The following is a 27,051-nucleotide window of genomic DNA, read 5'->3' on the forward strand; positions in this document are numbered from 1 at the left end:
TGTCTGGCGATCTCTGCTCTAGGTTGTAGTTAAACATGTTGTGTGATAATTGCTTCCTTTCACAAAAGATATGTTTACAGATTTCATTCCATTTCAGAATACTGCTATTAGTGACCTGATATGCCTAGTATAAATTTTATACCTTCCCTCATTGCAAAATCATAAAGATTTAATGATTGGAAGATTTTATTCTGAAAGTTGAGGAACTGAATCAAATCGAATGAGTACTAGAAATAAGTAACAGTGATCTTTCTGGAACCACACTCCAGAATATTTTTAAGCAGTTTCTCATACTGTTCATTACCTCTTTATATTCTATTTTAAATGGAGATAGAGATAAATTAATAATTAAAAAAATAACCATATACTCTGCAATCCAATTGTTTGTAATCTTGTTCTGGTTTCAAGTTATCACCAAGTTAACAAAGAGAAGGGAGAGAGTGAGGGACAGGCTTTAAGATAAAGCACCTCTCTCTCCCCCTAACTATTTTTTCAAGGTTCAACTACAGGACACCCATGTAAATTATAGTTTATTTTATATAAAAATTCCATTCAAGATAAAACATACTATGGAGGGGGAGGGAAGAGAGGGACTCAAGAATCATTGTAGATGAAACTGTTGAGATAATTTCAATATGAACTTATGTCAAATAAATGATAACGGTTTTTAAAGAATGCTCACCCATAATGTCACCGTGGCTCCCGATAAAAAGTACCATGGGATACTGTTACACAGAGGCAAATAAGGTTCCATCTCCTGTAATTTTGAAGAAATCACAACACAATTCAAAATCTGCCCTCAAAGTTGAGACTCTAAACAGTTCACAAAGCCCAGCTGAGGTAGAAACCTCCCCAATGGGTTCACTACAGCTCATGGAAAGCTACATTCTAGTAACGAGTCCTTAGGGCTCTTAGATGAGATAATTTACAAATGATATGAGATATAAATAATCCACATGATTTCCTGAGTGTTGAATTAGAATGGTATTCAGGTCCAGGCAGACAGGAAAACAAAGTCAAAGCCTAAGCTTCTGCTGAAGTGGACATGGCTTAATGGCATTAAAAGTTTATTCTAATTGAGTTAAATTGAATTGAATTGAACTGCAGTGCTCTGTAAGTGCTCTGCATGATATTACATAGGGTACCTTCTTTATACACGTAGGATTAACTGTCTTCTTCTACAGAGTTCAGAGGCCCAGACTTTTCCACCATAACAGTTTTTTAAGTCATTGAGGGAATATATTAACTACATTAGCTGATATTTTTAGCTATATCAAGAGGCAGTTAGATCTTACCCCTCAAGTACTGTCACACAGTAAAAAATATCTGTCAGTGGAAATCTAAATCATGTAATTCTATTTAACAGTTAAGATTTTACATCTTCGTAGCCCAGGGATTTTCAGAAAGGACAGAATGCAAACAGAACTTAGCAGGTAGAGTTGGTTGCCCAAGAACTCTACAGAATCCCAGGATGTGTGTGCATACATCTGATTGGTTATGCATGTGTATATCCAATGTGTGTGTGCTCATGCATGCCTGTGTGTGCTCCCAATAGACTCAAATGTAAAAGTTCTGGTTGTGCTTAGCCACTGAAGAAACATGTCTACAAAGTATAAAAGAAAGAAAAAAAGAAAAAAGAAATCCTCTCATTTTCAAAACCGTTAAAGCTAAGGGAAGTAGATGATTCACAGTGAATCAATACATAGTGTTTTTCAACTGGTTTCAAAGGTAAACATTCAGTACATCTTGTTTTTAGCCCAACAGTTTTTTGCAAAGCCAAAAGACCTGCTTTTATTTTCATTTTTATCCCATGAGGTATGAATAGATACATGTAATGTCATTATTATGATCTCTTTTAATGTATTTCAATTAACTGCAAGTTGCCACCCAGGTTGTGAATATATTTTCTGAGGTGGTTTTTTCTTTTCATTCACTCACTGAACTTTTGTAGTATTCAATGAAATTGAATAAATGTTTAATTAATGCCTAAACTGTGAAAGGAATTGTGAGTATTATACACAAGAATAGTATTCTGAACAGAACAGGACATTCTGCTGAAGAGATTTTAGAGACATATTCTATTCTCTCTTTAATAGCATCAGGTACCATGGTGATTATAGATTGTGGAAAGGTAGGGACTCTAAAAGAATATGCAGCCAAAAGTCTGCCAAGTACCTTTCAATTTCACATGGGAAAAAAAAATTAGGTGGAGTTCCTGTTGTGGAAATGAGTCCGACTAGTATCACTGAGGATGTGGGTTTGATTCCTGGCCTCATTCAGTGGGTTAAGGATCTGGTGTAGCTGTGGTGTAGGTTGCAGATGCAGCTCAGATCCTGCATTGCTATGGCTGTGGTGTAGGCCAGCAGCTGCAGCTCCTATTCCATCCCTAGCCTCAGAACTTCCATATGCCACAGGTGCAGCCCTAAAAAACCAAAAAAAAAATAAAAGAAAAGAAAAAAATGAGGTACCAAGAAGCCAAATAACTCAGTCAACAACATACAGCCAGTTTCCAATTATCCCAAAGCCTAGACTTCCCTTCCCAGACCCCAGTGCAATGATCTTCCCATTATAATTAGAATGGACTAGGTGAATAAACTTTGGCCTGATAAAGCAATCATTCATAAGCCCTCTATCTTAATACAATAATATGATACAATTTTAACTTTTGCATATTAACTTAGTATCATTTCCATATATGTATAAACACACACACACACAAACACACACAAAGCCCACAGCATACACACTATTTTCTATTTCATTTTATTTCACTTAGTATTCAAATGATATAGTTCATGATATGATGACTTGGATTTGCTTCAAAATAATCTAGTGGCAGGGAGGGACAGGTGTATAAATAAAAAAAAGACTGTCCATGAATTAATAATAATTGAAGCGGGGTGATGGCTCCATCCTGGGTCTCACTATATTCTTCTATCTACTTTTACATGTATTTGAAATGTATATTAGAAGCAAGTAAAAAGGTTTATATGACTTATATGTTAGAGACTACTTTAAAGGCTAATTAAAATACACGTCATTATTTATGAGGCCCCCTACAGCAGTGCGTCTGTTGAAATATGCTGCCCATACTGCTCCCCTCATCTACCTTAGTCACTGGATTCATTTTCCTGTGTGTACACATAGCTTCAAATTCAGGTCTCAGCTGAAGCTGCTGCTGCTCCTCTTCAAAGTCCACCAGGTCCCACTCATATTCTAGTCTGGCTTGTCGCTGTTTCCAAAACTCCAAAAATAATGTGACTATGAGAAAGAAATGTATAAGAACAAATATAATAAAGAGATGGAGAAATAAATGAATACAAAAAAATAACTGGGTTTTCTTTATTTTAAAAAGCATTTTGGTTGCATGATGGTTCTTCTGTCACTATAATGTTTGATGATAAATATAAAAGTATTAATGTTGCATAATACTACTTAGTAGTACTGAAAATAACTCATATATACATAAATACAAATTGATTTCTTGGACAACAGTCCATACAAGAAAAAATTTTTCAGGAACATTATTCTCTCTCTTCATTCAGATAATTTGAAGTAATATTTGAACTTGACTTTTTACTAACTTGACTTTTACCTAGATTTTGTTTGCTTGTTTTTTATTGAAATCATTCAAGCAACTGTACCACTTGCTCACGCTTATGGAAATTTAAGGAAAACATAAGAACCCATTTCACAGTGCAGTATGTCTCTCTCTCCTGCTCTGTCTGTCTCTCTCTATATGTATAACATACGATATAATATATAGTATGAGAGGCTACCTCATGGGCTTGAAGTCCTCAGAAAGTCCACCAAATACAACATAATTCTCTCAGAGTTCCCACTGTGGTGCAGTGGAAATTAATCTGACTAGTATCCATGAGAATGTGGGTTCAATCTCTGGCTCAGTGGGTTGGGGATCTGGCGTTGCTGTGAGCAGTGGTGTTGGTCACAGATGCAGCTTAGATCCCACATTGCAGTGGCTGTGGTGTAGGCCAGCAGCTGCAGCTCTGATTTGAGCCCTAGCTTGGAAGTTTCCATATGCCATAGATGCAGCCCTAAAAAGCAAACATACAAACAAAATACATAATTCTCATTTTCTAGATTGTGTTTTTTTTCTTTTTCAGTCAACAAAGATAAGGATCCAAGTTCATTCTTTTGCATGTCAATATCCAGTTTTCTCAGCACCATTTGTTGAAGAGTATCCTTTCTGCATTGCGTTTTTTTTTTTTTTTGGAAGCTTGTCGAAGATTAGTCAACCATATATGGGTGGATTTATTTCTGGACTCCATTCTGTTTCACTGGTTTGTGGGTCTATCTTTATGCCAGTACCATACTGTTTTGATTGCCATAGAAAACAAATAGTTCCTAACTGGCTATCTCTCCAGGGCGGCAGACACAAATACCCATGGTCCAATCTTTCCCTGAAAGAAATCTACTTGCATACTTTAAAAGCAGCTGCCTGATAATTCAGCTTGCAAACAGTCTGAATCTGGGTGCTGAAGGAGATCTTCTCATTTGAGATACCAATAGGTCTTGGCACAACTCCCAAATATTGGGAGCCACTAAGAATAAAGAAGGCAGCTTGGACAATCACAGGCCACACTTTCAAGGCTGGGAGAGGTCATGGTTTTATCTAATGCACAAAAATCAACACAGAAAGGCAAGCTAAGTGAAGAAACAGAGGAATATGTTCCAAATAAAACAAGACAAACCTCAAAAAAAGATCTTCATGAAATGGAGATAAGTGATTTACCTGATAAAGAGTTCAAAATAATGGTCATAAAGATACAAAGGTCCAGGAAACAATGCATGAACAAACTAAGTTTCTGAACAAAGAGATGTTAAATGTAAGAAAGTATTAAACAGAAATTATAGAGCTGAAGAATACAATAATTGCATTATAAAATTCAATAGGTAAGTTCAACAGCATATTAGTTCAAGTAAAGAAAGAATCAGCAAACTCCAAACAGGGGAAAAGGAATTAAAATTCATCCAGGCAGGGAGGCAAAAATGAATTAAATGAAAATGAAAAATAAGTGAAAAAAAGTGAGGTTAGCTTGAGGGAGTTATAGGACAATATCAAACAGACCAACATTTGCATTATAGGGATTCCAGAAGGAGAAGAGATGGAGAGAGAGACAGAAAACTTATTCAAAGATATAATGGCTAAAAACATCTCTAACATGGGGAGAAAAAAACCCCACAAATATCAGACCTAGGAAAGCCACTGAATTACAAAAAAAAAAAAGTGAAGAAAAAAAAAAAGAGAACCATGTTGAGACACATTGTAATCAAAATGTCAAAAGGTAAAGACAAAGGGAAAAATCTTACAAGCAGTCAGAGAAAACAAAAACAAAATCTTTACAAACAAGGGAACCCACATAAGACTATCAGCAGAATTTTCTGCAAAAGCATTGCACACCTTAAGGGAGTAGCATATAGTCAAAGCACTGAAAAAAAAACAAAATACAAAAAACAAAAAACACCTGAGGACCAAGAATACTCTACCTGGAAAGTTTTCCAGATAAGCAAAAGCTGAAAGAGTTATCACAATAAGGATGGCTTTTTAAGAAAGGTTAAAGGGACCCCTTTAAACAGAAATGAAAATATATCAAAGTATAAATTTCATTGGTAAAGGTAAATGTATAGTTAAATTCAGAATATTCTAATGTTATAATGGTTGCAGGTAAAACACTCATAAATATATTATAAAGGTTAAAAGACAAAAGCAATAAAAATAACTACCTACAATAAAACTGTATAACAAGTAATTGGTTAAAGAATAGACAAGCTAAGAAGATATAAACTGTGACATCGAAAACATAAAACGTGGAGTTCCCATTGTGGTTCAGTGGTAATGAATCTGACTAGTACCCATGTGGACGTGGGTTTGATTCCTGAATCCACTCAGTGGGTTAAGTATCCTGCATTGCTGTGGTTGTGGTATAGGCCAGCAGTGGCAGCTCTGATTCAACCCCTAGCCTGGGAACTTACATATGCCACAGGTGTGGCCCTAAAAAGACAAAAACAGAACAAAACAAAACAAAACCAAACAAACAAACAAAAAAATAAAGCATGGAAGGGAGACTAAAAACATAGAGCTTTAATATACATTTCAAGTTAGTCTTCAAAATGTTATAGATGTTTTATGTAAGCCTCGTAACCCCAGAGAAAAAAAATCTTATCAACAAAGGGACCTAAGGTAAAGGGACCTAAGTATACCATTACAGAAAATCCTCTTCCCCAAAGGAAGAGAACAAGAGCAGAAGAAAGGAACAAAGGAATTATAAAACAATTAACAAAATACCAATAGTAAGTCTATACCTATCAGTAATTACTTTAATGTATTTAACCAAATTCTCCAATCAAAAGTCACAAAGTGGCTGATTAAAAAACCAAAAACCAAAAACAAAACAAAACAAAAAAAAGCAAAAGAACCCCAAGACCCAACCATGTGCTGCCTACAAGAAACTCACTTCAGCTGTAAGGACACAAAATAAACTAAAAGTGAAGGGATGGAAAAAGATATTCCATGCAAACAGAAACCAAAAGAAAGCAAGACTAGCTATACTTATATCAGACAAAATAGACTTTAATACAAAGATCACAGTAAGGTAAAAAGAATGTCCTTGTATAAAGACAAAGAGATCCATCAAACAAGAAGATATAACATTAGAAATATTTATGAATCCAATAGAGGAACACCTAAATATATAAATGCTAACAGATCTGAAGACAGAAGCAGTCAGTAATATAATAATAGTACTTCAATACCCCATTTTCAATAATGGATAGATCATCCTAACAGAAAACTGATAACGAATGACTGGACTTAAACTACATGTTAGAGCAAAGGGACTTAACTGGCACTGACAGCACATTCCATCCAAAATAGCAGAATACACATTCTTCTAAGTGCACATGGAACATTCTCAGGGAATATCATATGCGAGCACCACAAAACAAGTCTTAATAAGTTTGAAAAGTTCGAAGTTATATCAAGCATTTTTTTATGACCAAAAGGTATGAAACTAGAATTACAAGAAAAATGAAAACTGGAAAATTCACAAATATGTGGACATTATAAGGACATGCTACCAAACAAACAATGGGTCTAAAAGAAATAAAAAAATACCTTGTGATAAACGATACTGGAAATACAATACACCAAAGCTTATGGGATGCAGAAGCAGTTCTAAGAGGGAGGTTCATAGAGATAAATGCCCACATTAAGAACCAAAAAAAAGCACAAATAAACAACCTAACTTTAGATCTCAAGGTACTAGAAAAAGAAAAACCTAAGCCAAAGGCAGTAGAAGGAAGGAAATAACAATTACCAAAGTGGAAGTAAATAAAATAGAGACTAAAAAGATGATATAAAATATCAATGAAACTTTTATTTATTTTGAAAAGATAAACGAAATAGAAAGACTTTTAGCCAGAATTACCATGAAAAAAAGATAAGGCTGAAATGAATAAAATTAGAAATTAAAGAGGGCATATGACAACTGATAGCACAGAAATACAAAGGATCAAAAGACGCTGCAATGGGAGTTCCCGTTGTGACGCAGTGGTTAACGAATCCGACTAAGAACCATGAGGTTGCAGGTTGGATCCCTGCCCTTGCTCAGTGAGTTAACGATCCGGCGTTGCCATGAGCTGTGGTGTAGGTGATTTGACCCCTAGCCTGGGAACCTCCACATGCCACGGGAGTGGCCCAAGAAATGGAAAAAAAAAAAAAAAAAAAAAAAAAGCTGCAATGAACAATTATATGCCAACACAGTGGGTACCTAGAAGAACTGGATAAATTCCTAGAAACATACAACCTACCAAGACTGAATTATGAAGAAATAAAAAATCAATTTTCAGTAAGGATATTGAATCAAATCAAATCAGACAAAAACTCCTCCACAAACTGAAATCCAGACCAGATAGTTTCACCGGCAACTTCTATCAAATGAAAAGAAGAATAAATCCTCAAACTCTTCCAAAAACTAGAAAAGAAAACTTCCAAACTTTTTATGAGGCCGACATTACCTTGACATCAATGTCTGATAAAGACACTTCATGTAAAGAAAAATATACCTGATGAACACAGATGTAAAGAACCTGAACAAAACAGCAGCAAATCAAATTCAGCAAAACATCAAAAAAATCATACACCATGATCAAATGGTATTGACTCCAGCAATACAGGGACAGTTCAATATCCACAAATTAATCAATGTGGTATACCATATTAACAAAATAAATGATAAAAAGATGATCATCTCAACAGATGTAGGAAAAAATTTGACAGAATTCAGCATCATGATGATAAAAACTCTCAACAATATGGGTAGAGATGGAAGTACTTCAATATAATAAGGGCCATACCTGACAAGTCCACAGCTACCATCATACTCAATGGTGAAAAGCTAAAAGCTTTTCCGCTATGATCAGGGAAAAGAAAAGGATGGCTTTTCTTGCCACTATTACTCAATAGAGTACTGGAAGTCCTAGCCAGAGTAATTAATCAGGAAAAAGAAATAAAATCATATGAATTAGAAAGAAAAAAGGAAAGATGTAAAAATGTCTCCATTTGCATATAAAATTAGGTTATAAAGAACATTCTAAAGGCTACACACACACACACACACACACACACACACACCCCCAAACACAAAAACTGTTAGAACTAATAAATAAATTCGGTCAACTTCCAGGATAAAAATTAACATATACAAAAATCAGTGTGTTTCTATATTCTACCCACATACTATCAGAAAGAGAAATTAAGAGGAGTTCCTACTGTGGCTCAGCAGAAATGAAGCCAACTAGTATCCATGAAGATGAGGGTTTGATCCCTGGCCCCTCTCAGTGGGTTAAGGATCTGTCGTTGCTGTGTGCTGTGGTGTAGGTCGCAGACGTGGCTCAGATCTGGTGTTGCTGTGGCTGTGGCACGGGCCAGCAGCTATAGCTCTGATTTGACCCCTAGCCCAGGAACTTCCATATGCCACAAGTGTGGCTCTATAAATAGATAAATAAATAAATAGAAATTAAGAAAACAATGTCATTTACAATAGTATCAAAAAGAACAAAATACCCAGGAATAAATTTAGCCAAGGAGGTGAGAAATATGTACACTGTACAGTACAAGATATTGATAAAAGAAATTGAAGAAGACACAAATAAATGGAGAGAGAGTCCATGTTCATGGACTGGAGGAACCAATATTATAAAAATGTTCATACCTAAGCAATCTCCAGATTCAATGCAATGCCTATCAAAGTTCCAAAGCTTTTTTTCACAGATATAGAGAAAACAATCCTAAAATTTGTATGGAGCCATCAAGGCCTCCAAATAGCCAAAGCAAACTTGAGAAAGAAGAACAAAGCAGTAAGCATCATACTTTTGATTTCGAACTATACTATAAAGCCATAGTAATGAAATAGTATGTTACGGGCATAAAAACAAACACACAAACCTCTGAATCAAATCAAGAGCCCAGAAATAACCCCATAATTAGTTACTATAGTCAACAAACATTTGACAAAGGAACCAAGAATACTCAATGAGGGAAGAAGGGTTTCTTCTATAAACGGCTTGGGAAACCTGGATATTCATTTGCAAAAGTACAAAACTGAAAAAAAGGAACCCTTGTGTACTGTTGGTGGAAATGTAAATTGGTGCAGCCGTTATGGAAAAAAACTATGCATGTCCCTCCAAAAATTAAATATAGAGCTACAATATGATCCAGCAATCCCACTTTTATGTATATATCCAAAGGAAACAAAATCTCTATTGAAATGATATCTTCACTCCCAGGGTTACTGCAGCTTCTGGGTGTTCCATGTTTGGTTGCTCCCCTATTTGTTATGAAATATAAGGCTAGTGTTGGTGTACAATCTCTCTCAATGTAAACAACTGAAAACTATTACATTTGTTGTAATTTTTGTACCTATCATCCATTTCTGATTCCAAAATGTGATAGAGGCAGCCATATGACAGGGAGATGTCCATATACTAACTTAACCAGAGGAGGCTGCCCAAGAATTGTTGGTAAGACTCTTCTGTGTCCCCTATTCTCCCTTTGAATCTGGGCCATTCCCTTTGGATCACAGCATCCAAGCGGAAGTGACAGAAACCCATAAATTCCTCTGTCTCACATACACCCCTTCCCCCCTACGAAATTTGGCATTCATTTGCCTGGACCAAGCTGCTCCCTTGCCCAGTTTTTAAATGGACATATTTTTGTTTGTTAAAGACTTTTTGTTAACTTGGAAAGAAAAAGGTCTCTCTTTTCCTAGAATTCCCCCAAATTTTGAGACATGGTTTAGAAGTTTTTAGGCCTACTCTTGCTGAGTTACTCTTACAGAAAATATTTCCTACAGATGGTGGGAACCTCATGACACTTTCACTTCCCATATGATATAGAAGAGGAAACGTGGGGACATTTCCAAAATTAAGGGGAATTCCACTTTATATGGAAGACTTTTACTAAATGGACATGGAAGCTGAAATTAGAATTCAACACAGGGAATGTAAACTCAAACACTGATTGATTAGTGCTCAACATTTTCTGAGTTTTGTTCATTTGTATCCATGACTCAATATCCTTCAGCCACCAAATACTTATGTTCTTGTGAATGAAGCACTTACTGAGACTGTTTTTATTATGGTGTTAAGTGTGGGCTGAATATATATAAAGTTTAAAAAATCATAGTGTGTTTTAGAGAAATGAGCAGATGAATAAGAGACCTTTCTGGACCAAAGGCCAAGACCTAAAGACCACTGATGTGGACTCCATCAGTGTACTGAAGCTAGCAAAGACACAAAGATGTAAAACCACTTTGGGTTTATAAGAAATGCCATCTGTATATGTTATATGAATGGCCATATAACAGAACATGGAGAAAGTTGTTTTTAGTGTGACTATTTACTTACCCCAAATTCCCATGAATATTGCAAAGAACACTGTTGACTCATTGTCAAATAAGTGGGAGAACTGTAAAACAACAACATCAGAAAAACTGCTTAGTAACAAACACAATACAAAAGGAGGGAAATTGCAAGTCTTTTCAACATACCACAATACATACACACCTTTGAAGCCAAACACGTGGAATTGAGTCTCCAATAGTCACACATCAGATCACAGAGTGGGCACATGATAATCTGACCTCCAATCTCAGGGTCACAGATCTCAGTGCTGCAGAAGGAAGAGCAAAGTTATTTTATTCTTTTTTCTTTTTTCTAGGGCCACGCTTATGGCACATGGAAGCTCCAAGGCCAGGGGTGGAACTGGAGCTGCAGCTGCCGGCCTATGCCACAGCAACAGCTACACCAGATCCAAGCTGCGTCTGTGACCTAGACCTTAGCTCCTGGCATTGCCAGATCCTTTAACCATCTGAGCGAGGTCAGGGATAAAACCCACATCCTCACAGATACTAGAAGGGTTCTTAACTCTGAGTCACAGTGGGAACTCCAGCAAAGTTATTTTAAAAGTGACATGTTTGGGCAGAAGTCCAAAGCTGTTCTTAACAGAACAACTTTACACTGCTTGTCACATATGGCAGAAGGAGCAATGCAGGTCAAGTCATGCTTTGCAGAATGGGATCTTTACCTCCCATCATTGTGAAATGCTTTGAGGAATGGGATCTTTAGTGCCCATCATTATAAAACAGATTTTCCAAAAAAATATGTTAAGATGATGCATACACCAATTAACCAGATGGGAGAAATTTTTTCACATGTATATGTATATCTAATCATCATGATGTATGCTTTAAATATCTTACAATTTTGTCAATTATATTTCAATAAAGGTGAAAAAAACCCAGCAGATTTTCCATGAAGTACCAAGTGAGGGGTAACTGCTTTGTTTAGGTCTTTTTCAGAAGTATCAATTATCTGTTGCCACAGGAAACATTCTGACACAAATTCCAGAAAAAAATAATAACAACAGCTTCAGTTAGCATAAGATTTCTTTTTCTATTTGGGCAACTCAGTTGTACTTACCTGCTTAAGTTATCATGCATTGAGAATAAGCCATAAATAAAACAAACTAAGCCAACTATTGCTGCAAAAAATAGCATTTCTGTGTAAAATCCAAGAAAGACAAAATAGATGCCAATTTTTTCTCCATAATAATCCCTATGAAAGAGAATAAAAATAGAATCAGAGGTTGCAAGAATGATACAGTCCAGAGAGTCTTGGTTTTGTATTCAGACAAGCCTGTATTCTAATTTTGGCTCCACTGCTTTCTAGCCATGTAATTTTGATAAAGTTACTAAATTTTCTAATCTTTGGTTGCCACATCATAAAATGCAGGATTATGCTTATCCACAGAACTGGTGTAAGGATTAAAAGAGATAACAAATATAAACAGGAAGCCAACTGAGTACAAGCTGTTTTACTTGTGAAATAATAAGGTAACTTGAAAAGCTTTTTAATGTTAAAGAGAGTTTAAAATAAAGTGCAAATCATTCTGTGGTGTGACTTCTAGTAATTAACTTAAATCAAAATCACATTCACGATCTGCTCAGGAACTTTTGCTTCCTCTCTAAAACTGAAGAAAGTACGAGGACCACAACAGGTGAGCGTCGTTGTACACATGAATGTCCACCTTCCTTCAAATGTGGATCACTGATGGATGCTTATGGGGTTGTAAGACAGGCAGCAAACCAAGGAATCAAGAATGACTGTGTAATAAAGTTCCATAAAATATACAGTTCAGCTCTTGCTTTACAAAGAGTGGAAAAGTGACAGCATTATTTGGCATCAATGTTCATGCCTTATAACCGAATTTTTTTTTCTGTTGATTTTAAAGCGACTTCTCTCTTAAGGAATCCCTCAAAGAACCAGAGAACTAGGTTTTTCTCTACCTCAGAAAACCAGGTTTATAAAAAACAACATTAAAAAAATAGGTTAATTTTTCCCCTTATTCACGTAGAGCTCAGCTCACCAAATCCGTGAAGTCCTTCCACAGTTTTCTATGTAGAGAGATGTGAGTCCTTTTAGGTTCTAACTGCATTACATATATAAACCTATTAAAGCACTTTACATTAAATTGTAATTCCCACACATGCTCAAAAAAACAGGCAACTCAACACAAAGGGTTTAAATTTTATATAACATAAACTTAATACAGACTTAACCAAAACAATTTCCAAGTGAGGTTTATAATATTTCTCATAATATTAATTTTATTGACCCTCCCATTCTTCAGTTTTCAAAGTTTTGAATCTTTTCTAATGAAATAGGAATCTTTCTCCTTGTACCACATTTCATTTTTTTAAGTGATAATAAACATTTTTACCTTGTTGTTTTCCCTTGTACTGCTCTTCAAATGACTATAAACTTGAAAGCAAATTATGTATATTATTTATTGTATCACCTTGTTAATTTACACTTATGACTTCCTTAGGTTCACTCACACAGGATGAGTAAAACTGCTTTTGCTCTTTGTGTGTGTGTGTGTGTGTGTGTCTTTTAGGGCTGCACCGGTGGCATATGGAGGTTTCCAGATTAGGGGTCCAATCGGAGCTGTAGCTGCCAGCCTATGCCAGAACCACAGCAACACGGGATCTGAGCCGTGTCTGCGACCTATACCACAGCTTATGGCAGTGCTGCATCGCCAGATCCTTAACTCATTGAGTGAGGCCAGGGATCGAACCCAAATCGTCATGGATGCTAGTTTGGTTCGTTAACCACTGAGCCACAACGGGACCTCCTCTTTTTTTTTTTCGGCCAAAAAATAGAGAAATTACTATAAGACTTTATAATATCAAAATTCCCACCCCCCAAAAGAATAAAGATATTTGATTTGAGAAAATTTACTATTTACCATGTCTACTTCCACTTGAAATTTAAAAATGATAGAATTGATGATTTTTAAGGTAAAATATTATTGCTGTAGGCTTAATCAAAAAATTATTTGAAAATTCATAAAGAAACTGGATATTTCAAATCTTTGTTCTTGAACTACAATTTTCTTTCAAGTTTCAAGAATCTTGTTCATTGAGAAATAAAAGTTCTCAAGAATTCTAGAACTTTATTATTTAAAAGATTCTCAAAAAGAGAAATTCTCAAAGGAATAGTTATTATATATAGAATTATAGAAACTACTAAACTTTGGATTTGGAGAGCTTCAGAATAGATTAACAACTAAACAGTCTCTTAATGCAAAAAGCAAGAGACATGTCATAGATTTGTATTATGGTAAAAAACCAAATATATTATTTACATATTATTGAAATAACATTTAATAATTATCTTATTCATGACAAAGAAAAAGAAAAGTCTAATAACGAGATACACTATAAAGTTTCAAATGTAAGGAGAATAAATACTTCTTTTGAGTATTATTTTTTTAGGAAATTTTTCCTTTTATTTACACCTATGGTATTTCTTCTCTCTCTCTTTTTTTCTTTCTCTCTCTCTCTCGCTCTTTTTTTTTTTTTTTTTTTTTTGTCTTTTTAGGGTTGCACTGTGGCATATGGAAGTTCCCAAGCTAGGGGTCAAAACAGAGCTGCAACTGACAGCCTACACCACAGCCACAGCAACGCAGGATATGAGCTGCGTCTGAGACCTACACCACAGCTCACGGCAATGCTGGATCCTTAACCCACTGCATGAGGCCAAGTATCAAACCCGCATCTTCATGTACACTAGTTGGGTTCTTAACCTGCTGAGCCACAATGGGATCTTCAACTATGGTATCTTAACCTGTCCATTTGATATACTAAACTTTGAACTTGTCTGTGGCCCCATAATATCAAATATGGCATCAGATAGGTAGACAACATTCAATAATATTGGCAGTATGATCTTGTAAGATGGAATTGGTCTAATTTTGTATTCCCAGGACTTGGTACGTAGTCTGAGACATAAATAATCAAAATGATGATAGAACTGAAATAAATACAGGCTTAAGGAATGAATAAACATTTGGTCTAAAGTGATCCATTTTTACACAAATTCACGGACATCTGAGAAACTTAGCTATTACACTATCTTGGCTTTTTAATAGCAGCATCATAGTCACTGTAAATATATTTATTCTAACTTATTTGTTACATAGCAATTATATAATTATATCTATTGTATTTATAAGTATTAAACCACCACAATAGGTGATATCAAAAGATAAATTACACAGAGCTCTTATACTGGAAAGAAAAATATGGGATCGGAAGGCATATAAAATTAAAGACTGATAAACCAATAATGGCAACCTTGGTATTCCCGTTTTCACTGAAAAAAGTAGACTCTCATATGATAAAATGATCAGTATCCAAAAGGGAGTAAAAATATTTACAAATTTTTGGACATGGTACCTAAGTTTGGTGTAGAGATAACATGAAATGTGTGAAATGTAGGAATTTGAATCCTATATTCTAAATCTCTTCCTAGGCACCCCTAGTCATCCTTTCTCTCTCTCTTTTTAAATTTAATCCTCCATAGCCAATCCACTAGGTCCAATAAATTCTGTCATAAAAGTCTTTTTCTAATCCCTAGTATCCTCCCTTTGCTTTCTCCAATGCCTTGGGTATGACTTTCAATATCTATTACTGGAAAACTTTAACAGCCTCCTTTGCATTCTTCTAAACTATCTGCCCATTTTCCAAGAGACTGAGGTTTCTAAAGCAAAAAATTAAATAATGCCCTCTTCCTTCCTTCAATGGTTTTGTCATTACGTCTTCATGATCTTTTTACGATAAATGTTCAAATTTCACCAGGAACTCTTCCTACATAAAGAACTAAATGCACAATGCCCTTAGCCAGTGTTCTGTACTTGCTCTCTCTACCTGGGATATTCTTACTTAACTTGGTTACCTAACAACCTTTTACTTCTCTCTCAAGAGGCACTCAAGAATAAGCAATGTGAAACTTGCTTATTGCCATAAAGGTAGGTGCTTTTCCCTCTGTGCTCAATTCTCTCATGGCTATCACTGTGCTGTAATTATTATGCATTTCTGTGTCTTCCTACAAATGTATTCATATTAGGAAACCATGTTTTGATTATCTTTACAGCCCTTGCCTCTTGCTGATATCTAATGATGCTAAACAAAGGTTCACTAAAGGAAGGTATTGTTGTAACTATGCCTCTGTGAATAAGTCCTTCCTATTTCTAAGGATATTTTTATTTCTATCAAGTCTTCCCACAAAAATCTTTCCTAAAAACTATAAAAATCAGTAAGAGGAGATAAAGCCACACCTGATACAGGCCTTCAAGCATCATGACAGAGAACATCATGATCTTCAAATCACCTGTAAATAAAAAAATAAACCCAATTCCAACAGAGTTCCTGTTACCAGCTGCCAAATCCTGAAGTAGGGAAAGCAATGACAAAGATTCTTAAGAACTCCTAGGGAAAATATGCAAAGTTGGGTTGGAATATTAAACAAATACATAAAATAACTCCTGGGGGGAAAGTCTAACTAAATGCCATAATACTGAACACGTGCTGGGACCTGGTAATTCACTGCACTAGTGAAATGAAAGGAACCTGAAAGAAACTGAGTAAGACTGAAAGTGGCAGGCTCAGAGAAACAATGTCTCTGGGGGAAGTTTCTGATATAAAGGGTGGTACTTCTTAAAAGTGTGGCAGTAAAGAGAAAGAAAAGAGGGGCAGATAGGATCCTATAGAAATTCTCAGAGGTGTTTCCACTCAGATCAGGAACAAGGCAAAGACACCCACTATTATTTAACATTGTTCTACAATTATTAGCCAATGACTTGAACAAAATAAAATAATTACAGACATAAGAACTGGTAATAAAGACAACATGATTATATACCTGGATAGCCTTAAGGAATCAATGATGAAACTAATTCAGTAAAGAATTCATCAAGGCATTAGAACATAAAATTAACACGCAAAAGTCAATAGCATTCAACATAAATAATAACTAGTTAGAAGACATAATGTAAGAGAATATATAATTTATGATAGCAACAAAAATATACTTAGGATTAAACATGAAGTTTAATTTCTACAACACTCCTGAAAAACCCAAAAGTAGGCTTAAAGAAAGATGTCATTTTCCTTAACATAAGTTTTCCTGATTACAATGTCTCAACATCAAAATACCAGGTCTAAATTAATTTACAAACTTAATGCGATCCCCATAATACCAACCATCTTTTTTCATAACAAGCTAGACAAACTGATACTGAAGTTTATTTGGAAGAATAAACATGTAGAATGTAGAAGGAAACACCGAGAATAAAAGCTATGATGAAGTATTATTAGCCCAACTAGATATTAAAACATTCTAGGGCAAGACCACTACAATTAAAACAGTCTAGTGCTGGTGCATGTATAGGTAGCTAGAGAAATAGAATAGCTGGAATATACAGAAATATACTCAATTCCATATAAAAATCCAGTATGTGATAAAGGTGGTACCTCGAATCACTGAGGCAATGATAAACTTTTAATAACAATTTTGGGACAAGTAGATAAAAGTAGATCTATTCCCTGAATAGAACAAATTCCAAATGGATCAGGAATCTAAACATAAAAAAAAAAATGAAACTGTGCAAGTAGAAGAAAATGACTTGTGTGTATAAGGAGGCATTCTGTCACTATGAATCCAACTTAAAAAAATTGACAACTTTGCCTTCATGTAAGAAAACTTAAGTTCTGCATAGCAAAAACCAACCAACCACCCAAACAAAAAACCAAAAATCCTATAAGCAAAATTGAAATGCAAATGACAAATCTGGAGAAAATATGAGAACGATGTATCACAGATAAAGGGTTATAAATCCTCAGCATATAAAGAATACTGAGAACATTAAGAAAGAAACAGAAATCCTTTATAAAAATGGACAAAATATAGCAATAAGCAGGTCATAAGAAAAGATACAAAAAATGTACCTTTGCATGCAAAAAGATACTCAATTTCATTCATGATAATGGCAAATGCAAATTAAAGCAACACTAAAATACCATTTCTCACCTGTTGGCTTGGAAAAAATTAGAAAACTTGAAAGTGCACTCTGTCATACATACATACAACATACTTTCAAACATGGTTGGTGGGAATTCCAAACAGTCCAATCCCAGTGAAGAGGAATTCAGCAATCTTTAATACAACTACATATGCATTTGCCCTTCAACCCAGCAATCTCATATATAGAGATTTACCCTGAAGATGCACCCTTAGGATACAAAAATACACATGTATGTGGTTATTTCTTGAAGTACTTTTTATAATTATGAAATACTCGAAATTACCTGAGTCCAAATACACATAAGTAAGACGAATGTAGCATGCCTCTATGAATTCATATGGATTGATTTTCAAGATATATTATTATGCGAAAATAGTAAACTGCAAAAGAGTCTAAGTAGAATCCACTTGTTGTTTAACAAGGTAGGAGAAATTTTATTTATTTATTTTTAGCTTTTTAGGGCCGCACCTGTGGCATATGGAAGTTCCCAGGGGTTGAATTAGAGCAACAGATGCTAGCCTACACCACAGCCACAGCAATGCCAGATCTGTGACCTACACCAAAGCTCAATGCAATGCCAGATCCTTGACCCACTGAGCAGGGCTAGGAATCAAACCTGCATCCTCACAGACACCAGTCGAATTTGCTACCGCTAAGCCGCAACAGGAACTCGGGTAGGAAAAATTTGAGAGAATATGTATATTTTCATTATTTTATAAAAAGACATGCCAGAAAATAATGAAGTTGGTTAGCTAGTTATAAGGAATAACAAGAGAAGAGGGCAAGGAATGGGGTGAAAGGGAAATGGGAGGGAGTACCATTTCCCTAAGTTTTAACTAAAATTGAAAACAAACTGAAATATATCTTATTGTACCTGAGGTGAGAGGGCAGAGTTGTGGGGAGGATAGAGGAAGACTATTATATTGTCACAGGATCCAGCTATAAGGGCTCACAATGGAGCTTTGGTAAGAATGTTGAGTGACAAGTAAACTTGGAAGGAGGGCTGCAGTTGTAAAATTATTTTGAAACCGAAACAGTGAAGATTGATTCAGGTAAGAATTAGTATATATGCTACATCCAGGTGGAAATTTTAATGAGTAGGAAAACTTCCCACAGATTGCTTTATTACTAGCAAGGTGAAAAACGGTAGAGAAATTAAACAAATGCTTAACTGGGTGACCAAAATCAATACAAAAAACAAGAGGCTTATTAAAAGCAGGGGGAAAAATATAATCTATAGAGTTGTGAAATAGGATCAGATTTCGACTGGATGATCAAAATTATCACAAATAACCTGGTGCTCCCCAAAGCTGAAATCCTTCTACATATCCTCCTAGAAGTTTTTGTAGCTGTAGGACTTATAATGAGTTCTCTCATTCATTTCAAGATAGTTTAAACTTTTGCATAGGAAAGAATCAAGACTCATGTTTTTCATGTGGATATCCATTTCTCCTAGTATCGCTTGTTTTGAAAGGACCATCTTTTCCCCAGTGAATAACAGGACACCCATGTTGGAAATGAACTGACTATATATGTGTGGATCTAATCCTAGACTTTCCTTTATTTTTCTTTGTAATTAACTGAAAATATACAGAAAAGTATATTCAAATAATACCCGTATACCCTTTAAGTCTTTTATTGTGAAAATATTGTTCCATTTGCATTTTCTCTCTCTTCGTGTACTTCCGTTATATATATACCTTTTTCTGAATCGTTTGCAAGTAAACTGGTTGAATATGTACATCATGGTCTTTTATTCTCAAATATTTCATTTTCTATTACTAAGAATATGAATATTATCTTACATAATCGCCAAAAAGAAATCTTAGGGATAATAAGCTGTTTTCTGCAATTGCTCCCTCTGTGACAACATAATGTTTGCTTTCTTGCCTTATCAGTTACTTAGTTGAAAACTTTACACATAGTGATCAATTCTTTACTTTAAATTTTGCTAAAAATTTCAGTTTATTTAAAAAATGACCTCACTACTGAAATGGAAAGCAGTATGAATTGCTATAAATGGAAAAGTTATAAAAATAGGATGACAAACTTTGAAAAGTTAAGTTTAAGCTAGACATTGCCATCTGATGAAATAGCTGCGTTTCCATTCTGTTGTAAAATAAAATCAGCAAATGCTAAACAAGTACTGACCTGAGATGTACTGTATTTATGTATACTGTGGGTTATAAATACAAACCCTTGGGGAATATTTATAGCAGAAATATCTGTAGAAAGTTAAATCCTCTCAACATATTTTGAACAATGTAAAGTACGTAAACTTTCACTCTGAAAACTTTGCTTCTTTGAAAATATACTATGAAAATATTCTCCAAAGGCACAATATTTGTAAATGTTCTTAATAGCACTGATGGTAAAAATGTTGCAACAGTATAAGCTTCTTCAATAGAAAAAAACCAGAAAAATAAATTAGGTAAAACTTACAATAGGGCATTCTGTGTTCCATTAAAGAGCACAAGATAGCTCTGAACGTACTCACAGGGAAGTACACCAATTAATATACTGTTTAGTGAAAAAGACAATCCTAGCAAAAAAAGTAGATAAAGATCCATTGCTCCAGGAAAAAAAGTTTGCATATGTATTTTACCATGCACACACATAAAAATACTACTGAATGGCCATTACCAAATGAAGCACAGTTAACATCTGTGGAGTTCAGCGGAGATGGAATTTCACTTAAAACTTTGCACACCTCTTTATTTCTTGGAATTTTTTAGATAAATGTGCTACTTTTATAATTAAAAAATTAAATGGCCCTTACTCAGAACAACTAAAACATCCATCCAATGAAGAGTTCATATAATGATTTAAAGAAAGCACCCATTTTTATGTGAGCTGCCTTTTAGTTATTCTTAAAATGTTCCCCCGTTACTTGCCTTAAATGAAACTGTTGAAAGAACATTTCAGTTGATTTGGATATATACTGTGCAAGTATAATAGTAAAGGCATAAATCACTGAGAAAAAATTCTATCTCTAGCAACTAGGGGTCCCTATAATCTGACTATTTCTTTATTGAAAGCACAGCAGGAGTATCCTAAAACCCTGTAGGTATGTAGTATTGTCATGGTTCATGCAAGAACCTGCAACCATAGTCTTCTTGCACAGCTAATGAAACTGTATAAAGAACTGAGATCAGAGAACAATTGTCTTCACAGCTCTCTGAGATCAATACACCCACACAAACATCCATACATGACCTTTCTGCTATCTTCTAAATTCTTATACTCAGAGAAAACCAAAAGAAACTAATATACATTAAACAGTAAGTGCTAACCCCATACTAAAAAATACATATATCATTTAATTATCAAGTAACCCCATAAAGAAATAATACTATTATTATTCCTATTTTACAGATGAGTCTCACAGAGGTTAAGTAACTTGACCATGTTTATATGCGTCTAAGAGTAAGAGCTTGGATTTGACCCCAGTCTACCTAAACACCAAGCCCAAACCTCTGAACCATTGGGCTAACTCTGTACAGTGGTTAAGACCATTTTGGCAATAGCACTTTACTCACAAACAAATAACTAAATGATAGCGTAGATATAAAACAGGGAAGATGGGAAATGTAATGGGTGAAAATAGTAGTAAAAAGAATAGAGTATGACACCACCGTGAATAAAAAACACATAATCAAGTTTTAATTGGCTTGATCCTGTGCAAGAAACTTACCTAATCAAATTAAAAGGCTGCTCCTTGTAAAAATAGGAAAACCGAGCCCAGTTCTGGCAAAGTATGTACCTTTCATTGACAGGATTAGGAGGTTCTGATGGCTTCCAGTATTGACCCTACACATACAAAAGAAGAAATTGCTGAATGACAAAGCAAACCACAGAGTGAATAAAGACATGCTGCTTTTATAAGAAGGCTAGTGAATGAGGCAAATGTTCTCTTTCACTTTTTTATTTTTACTCTCATATTCTGTTGATATAAATTATTCACTACACTCTATACTAAGTGAAAATAATGATGATTTATTTATTCTCACAGGCAGCTATCTAAAAACACGAGCCCAAGTCTGAGGCTATGGCTTTACTCAAGATGCTCCTTTCACCTGGAATGCTCATTTCATCAATATTCAGATCCAATAGTCACAGCTCAGGGATTCCCACAATGACATAACCAGCTGGGACTTTGGAAATAGGCTGACACTTTGATTGCACAGATGGAAATATTAAACCCCAAGGAAAGCTAAGTGAATGATCCAAGGTCACCCTGCTATGACTGGATGGTCTCTAGGGAACCTGTCCTGTCCTCTTTGACCTTCACTGATATCAGTTTCCCAAAGGACTTAAAATATATACAGCAGGCTTTAGTACTTAAGAGCCTCAGTATTGTTTCCCTCCATAAATTGTATCTTCATTGTTAGGAATTGAGTAGCTTTATCACTGTCCCTTCAGGGCCTAGTAGGGTACTGTCTACACATAGTTTTTTTTTTCTTTTTTTGGCTATGCCAGTAGCATATGTAAATTCCCAGGCCAGGGATGGAATCTAAGCCTGAAGCTGCAACCTACAATGCAGCTTTGTGGCAACATCAGGTCCTTAAACTGCTGTGCCACAGCAGGAACTCCTTAATACTTCCTTTTTAACCATTTGCCTACACAAGTAAAGTGCAGAACACTGAGTAAACATCCAATTTAAAAGTAAGCACATATGAAAATCTCTGTATGATAAGGTACACAATTTTATATCATCCAGATTCTAACTTCTGTCTTTTGTAGCTAGTCCTACTGAATCTTGAGAAGTGAAAAAAAAAAGCAGCCTATTTGGGTATCTTATATAGGTATAAGCAGCCTATTTGGGTATCATATAGGTATAAGCAGCCTATTTGGGTATCTTATATAGGTATACCTATTTGGGTATCTTAAAATTCTTTAAAGCACATAAGGGAAAATCCATACCTAAATCTGCATTCAGGAGAGAAGAAAGAAAAAAAAGTAAAATTAACAGTCAATGATAACACTCTCTAGCAATAGCTCAGTAACACTGATTTCCTAGTGAGTTTGCAGGATTCCACTGGAGGGCTAGATGTATGGATTAAAATTGCTGGTGACTAAGGACAGTTTGTTTGGCTTTACCACCTGGTTATAATAAGAAAAGAATCAATGCCCTAAAAACAAACAAACAAAATCTTTAAAACCTTCCAAAAAAATAAATAATGAGCCCTTTTGTGAAGAACAATTAACAAAGAATGAGTTGCAAAATGTTTCTTAACTTGCTATAGATCTCTCTACTTGGTCTAATGTGGGGCCTTATTTAGGATCCATAATCCCCTAGAAGTTCTTTTGCCCCAGGGGAATACGTGCATGTGCTTGAGTGTGGAGGGTAGGTAGTTTCTCTAACACAAGTTAAATTCACCTGAATCGATATCCCTGTTGAAAACTGCCACTCATTTTGGAAAATTCTGCTGTACTCTTATAGGAAACATATCAAAGATAAACTACTAACCAATGTTGAGCTGACCTACAGTCAATTATCATAGTTGAATAAATACTAACAGAGGAAACCTGGAAAAGGGAAAGATGGATTTGGGCTTTAGGAAACCATGATAGCAACATCATTTTCAAAAACATGGGCAATGATTTAGACAGCACTTGTTTAAACAGTAATACCTAGTTCCACATTCCAAAGGAATGTGTTTCTTGAAAAGGGAGCATCATCAAAAAGTCTTATCTATAAGTATGGGAGAGTAAAACAGGACCAAAGGAAACAAAAGTTCCAGAAGGTGATCTCAAAGTAGGTTATATAGTTTAGCTAAATGTCTACTGACAACAGATGAACTTTGAACACTGAATATCCAAAAGGAAAGGTTTCTCTCAGAAACCTCCAGAAACTAGGCTACCTAGGTTGCCAAGCCAAATTTTCAGGTTTGGTTGAATGGATCCATCATATAAAAGGTGACTTCTTGAACTCAATATTTTTGTACAAGGATCTGGTAGTCCCAAAGAATCCTTCAGAATCTCAGTTGTTTGTCTGACTCTTCTTATGGACTGAAGTTTTCAGCTTGTTTTGCAAGTGTATATATGCTTTATTTCCCCCAAATTCCTAGTCTGTGAGCTTGGATTCATGGATTTATCCATGGATTAATTAATGGACTCTTGGATTGATTTTAATTAATTAATTTTTTTTTTTTTTTTTTTTTGTCTTTTTGCTATTTCTTTGAGCCGCTCCCGCGGCATATGGAGGTTCCCAGGCTAGGGGTCCAATCGGAGCTGTAGCCATTGGCCTATGCCAGAGCCACAGCAACGCGGGATCCGAGCCGCGTCTGCAACCTACACCACAGCTCAGGGCAATGCGGGATCGTTAACCCACTGAGCAAGGGCAGGGACCAAACCCGCAACCTCATGGTTCCTAGTCGGATTCGTTAACCACTGCACCATGACGGGAACTCCTAATTAATTAATTTTTAAAGTTTATGGCCACATCTGCAGTATACGGAAGTTCCCAGGCCAGGGATTGAATCTGAGTCACAGCTGTGACATGTGGCAACTCCATATCCTTTAACCCACTTCTCAAGTTGGGAACTGAACCTGCGCTTCTGCAGCGACCTGAGCTGCTGCAGTCAGATTCTTAACCTGCTGCACCACAGTGGGAAGTCCTAAAATGTTCTTTTAAAATAATTATTTTCAATATAGGTTCTAAAGAAAATCCATGTGCAAAGGTAATCATATTTTTAATAAATTTCCACTGAAGCCTCTATGTGTAGCAGTAGTAACTATGTATCTCAGCATATTCTCAGCTTGAACCTAGGGAGTCTATGAGGATTGTCCTAATGTGAGAGAGAAGCAAGTAACCTGTCATAAAAAAGTAAGCAAATGGAGGGTTCCATCTCCCCAAAAGGCAACTTCTGAATGTGAGAAAGGGAAATAAAGCTCAGTATTTCAAGCCCAAGCACATACTTACATCATGGAGTGGAAAGGCAGCTGAATAAGTGTGAGAATTTAGCAGTCTTTCAATCCCAAACCTTTTCTTCCCATCTTCTATGCCAAAAGGACACCGTGAGAGAATATAATAAACCTATCAGGCATAAAGAGACTCACATTTCAGAACACTATGCTTTCCAAAATTCCACATGTGTTTTTCAATCACAACTTAACAATGTCTACTTTGTCTCAGATTGGATATGGGCTCTGATTAAGAAAAGAATCTTCACCTTTTTTATCTGGGGAAAGATACAGAGAGTGGGGTTGTGTGGAATTACAGGAATTTCAGCTCCTGGGCCTGAGAGCTCCCTATTTCCTTGGGAGAACAGGAATGGGTCATAACTTATTTTGCTTCTATCCCAAGCTCCTCTAGGAGTCCCTTGTGCCAGAATTCACACTACAGTGGCTTGGGGCTGTAGTCCAACATCACTGATACTAATGGTTCAGTTAGGGGAATACGGAATAGAATTGATGCTTGGCCAAGTTGTCTTGAATATTGTTCAAGTAATTATTCTAATGACTTCTTCAGGGTCTTTTCCTGATATCAGAATTTTTTAACTCAAGATTTTTATACCTCTGCAACTACTTTGCAACCATCTATATATTATTATCAGTTTTCTCCTCCATATAATTTGAGCTTTGGTGTTTACTGCTCTTGTATTTCTGTCAATTCAATCTCATCTGCTTTTTGTCTTTCAGGAACTTTGCAGAATTTCTGTTTTTCTGTTTGCTAAATGTGGCCTTTTTAGCACTGTTTAGGATATCTTTCTCTCCTTCCCTTTTAAATATTTTATTGTTTAAGGAATTGTTGATTGTAATCTTTGTCACTCGAATCATCATTATCTAATCTGGTTATTCATTTTAGGAGCAGTTCGATATTCTGTCTCAGCAAATAAAAGATAATTTATGCAAAGTAGTTTTAATTTTATAAATAATGTGGTATAAATATTAACTGTTTTACATACTGTGGATTATTTCCCCGGAAAAGATTTACCTAAAAGAAGTTTGTACTGGGGAGCTAATGAAGTGATAAATTTCACTCCTCCAGATATTAAGGCTTATTATAAAGTTATGGTAATAAATAGAGCATGGTATTGTCAAATAAAAACAAATCCAGACTTAAGAAAGACCTTATTATAAAGGATTATTGCAGGGGATGGGGAGCTATTACAACAGGGAAATCTAAGAACATCTGAAAAATCAGGCAGAAAAGGGCTTTTCTTTTGTAGGGAGAAGTAAACCAAATTCAGGAAGTATCTTTCTTTGTGTTAAGGAAGGGCTGTTTTACATGCCAATGTTGGATCAGTTTGAGGGTACATTAAAGTTTAGGGTCTTTGGGGCAATAAAGAAGTTCAGTTAACAATTGGTCAATTCACCTAACAAGTACTTTGTTTCAATGGATCAATGAGGATAAATAGTCCAGCTAACTTTTATTTATTCATTGATTTTTTGTCTTTTTAGGGCTGCACCCAAGGCACATGGAGGCTTCCAGGCTTGAATGGGAGCTGTAGCTGCCAGCCTATACACCACAGCCACACCAATACAGGATCCAAGTCTTGTCTGGGACCTACATGACAGCTCATGGCAACGTCAGATCCTTAACCCACTGAGCGAGGCCAGGTATTGAACCTTCATCCTCATGGATACTAGTCATGTTCATTACTGCTGAGACACGATGGGAACATCCCAGCTAAACTTCTATGAAACAAAGAACAGCAATGTGGAGGGCCTGGTCTAACCTTTATTACTAAAAAGTAATGACAAAAGAAAGAAACTGTAAGAGTATGTGTAGATCTAAAATATTACTCAACCACAGAAAAGAATTCAATTTTGTCATTCACGACATCATGGATGGACCTGGAGGGTATTATGCTTAGTAAAATAAGTCAGAGAAAGACAAACAAATACTCTACATTATCACTTATATGTGGAATCTAAAAAATAAAATATATAAATGAATATAACAATACAGAAACAGACTCACAAATATAGAGCACAAACTGGTGGTTACCAGTTGGGAGAGAGAGAGGAGAGGGGCAAGATAAGGGTAGGGAATAAGAGGTACAAACTACTATATATAAAATAAACAGGATACATGGATATATTGAACAGCACAAGGGAAATAGCCAACAATGTATGATAACTTTAAATGGAGTTTA

General features: G+C 35.5%; 1 protein-coding gene across 3 annotated transcripts in view; it reads right to left on the reverse strand.

The window, feature by feature from the left end:
• The window catches only part of ANO5 (anoctamin 5), an 84,803-nt gene that overhangs the window by 19,363 nt on the left and 38,389 nt on the right, over positions 1-27,051 (reverse strand). For all 3 annotated transcript variants that reach the window (XM_005661072.3, XM_021083250.1, XM_013994479.2), the window contains 7 exons: positions 24,873-24,986; positions 21,642-21,757; positions 12,001-12,135; positions 11,086-11,191; positions 10,927-10,987; positions 3,110-3,261; positions 683-757 (listed from right to left, as the gene is read on the reverse strand). In XM_005661072.3, coding sequence (XP_005661129.3) covers positions 683-757; positions 3,110-3,261; positions 10,927-10,987; positions 11,086-11,191; positions 12,001-12,135; positions 21,642-21,757; positions 24,873-24,986 — 759 coding nt within the window. The remainder of the gene's footprint in view (positions 1-682; positions 758-3,109; positions 3,262-10,926; positions 10,988-11,085; positions 11,192-12,000; positions 12,136-21,641; positions 21,758-24,872; positions 24,987-27,051) is intronic.

This window comes from Sus scrofa, chromosome 2 (assembly GCF_000003025.6).
Source record: "Sus scrofa isolate TJ Tabasco breed Duroc chromosome 2, Sscrofa11.1, whole genome shotgun sequence".
Classification (NCBI taxonomy): domain Eukaryota; kingdom Metazoa; phylum Chordata; class Mammalia; order Artiodactyla; family Suidae; genus Sus; species Sus scrofa.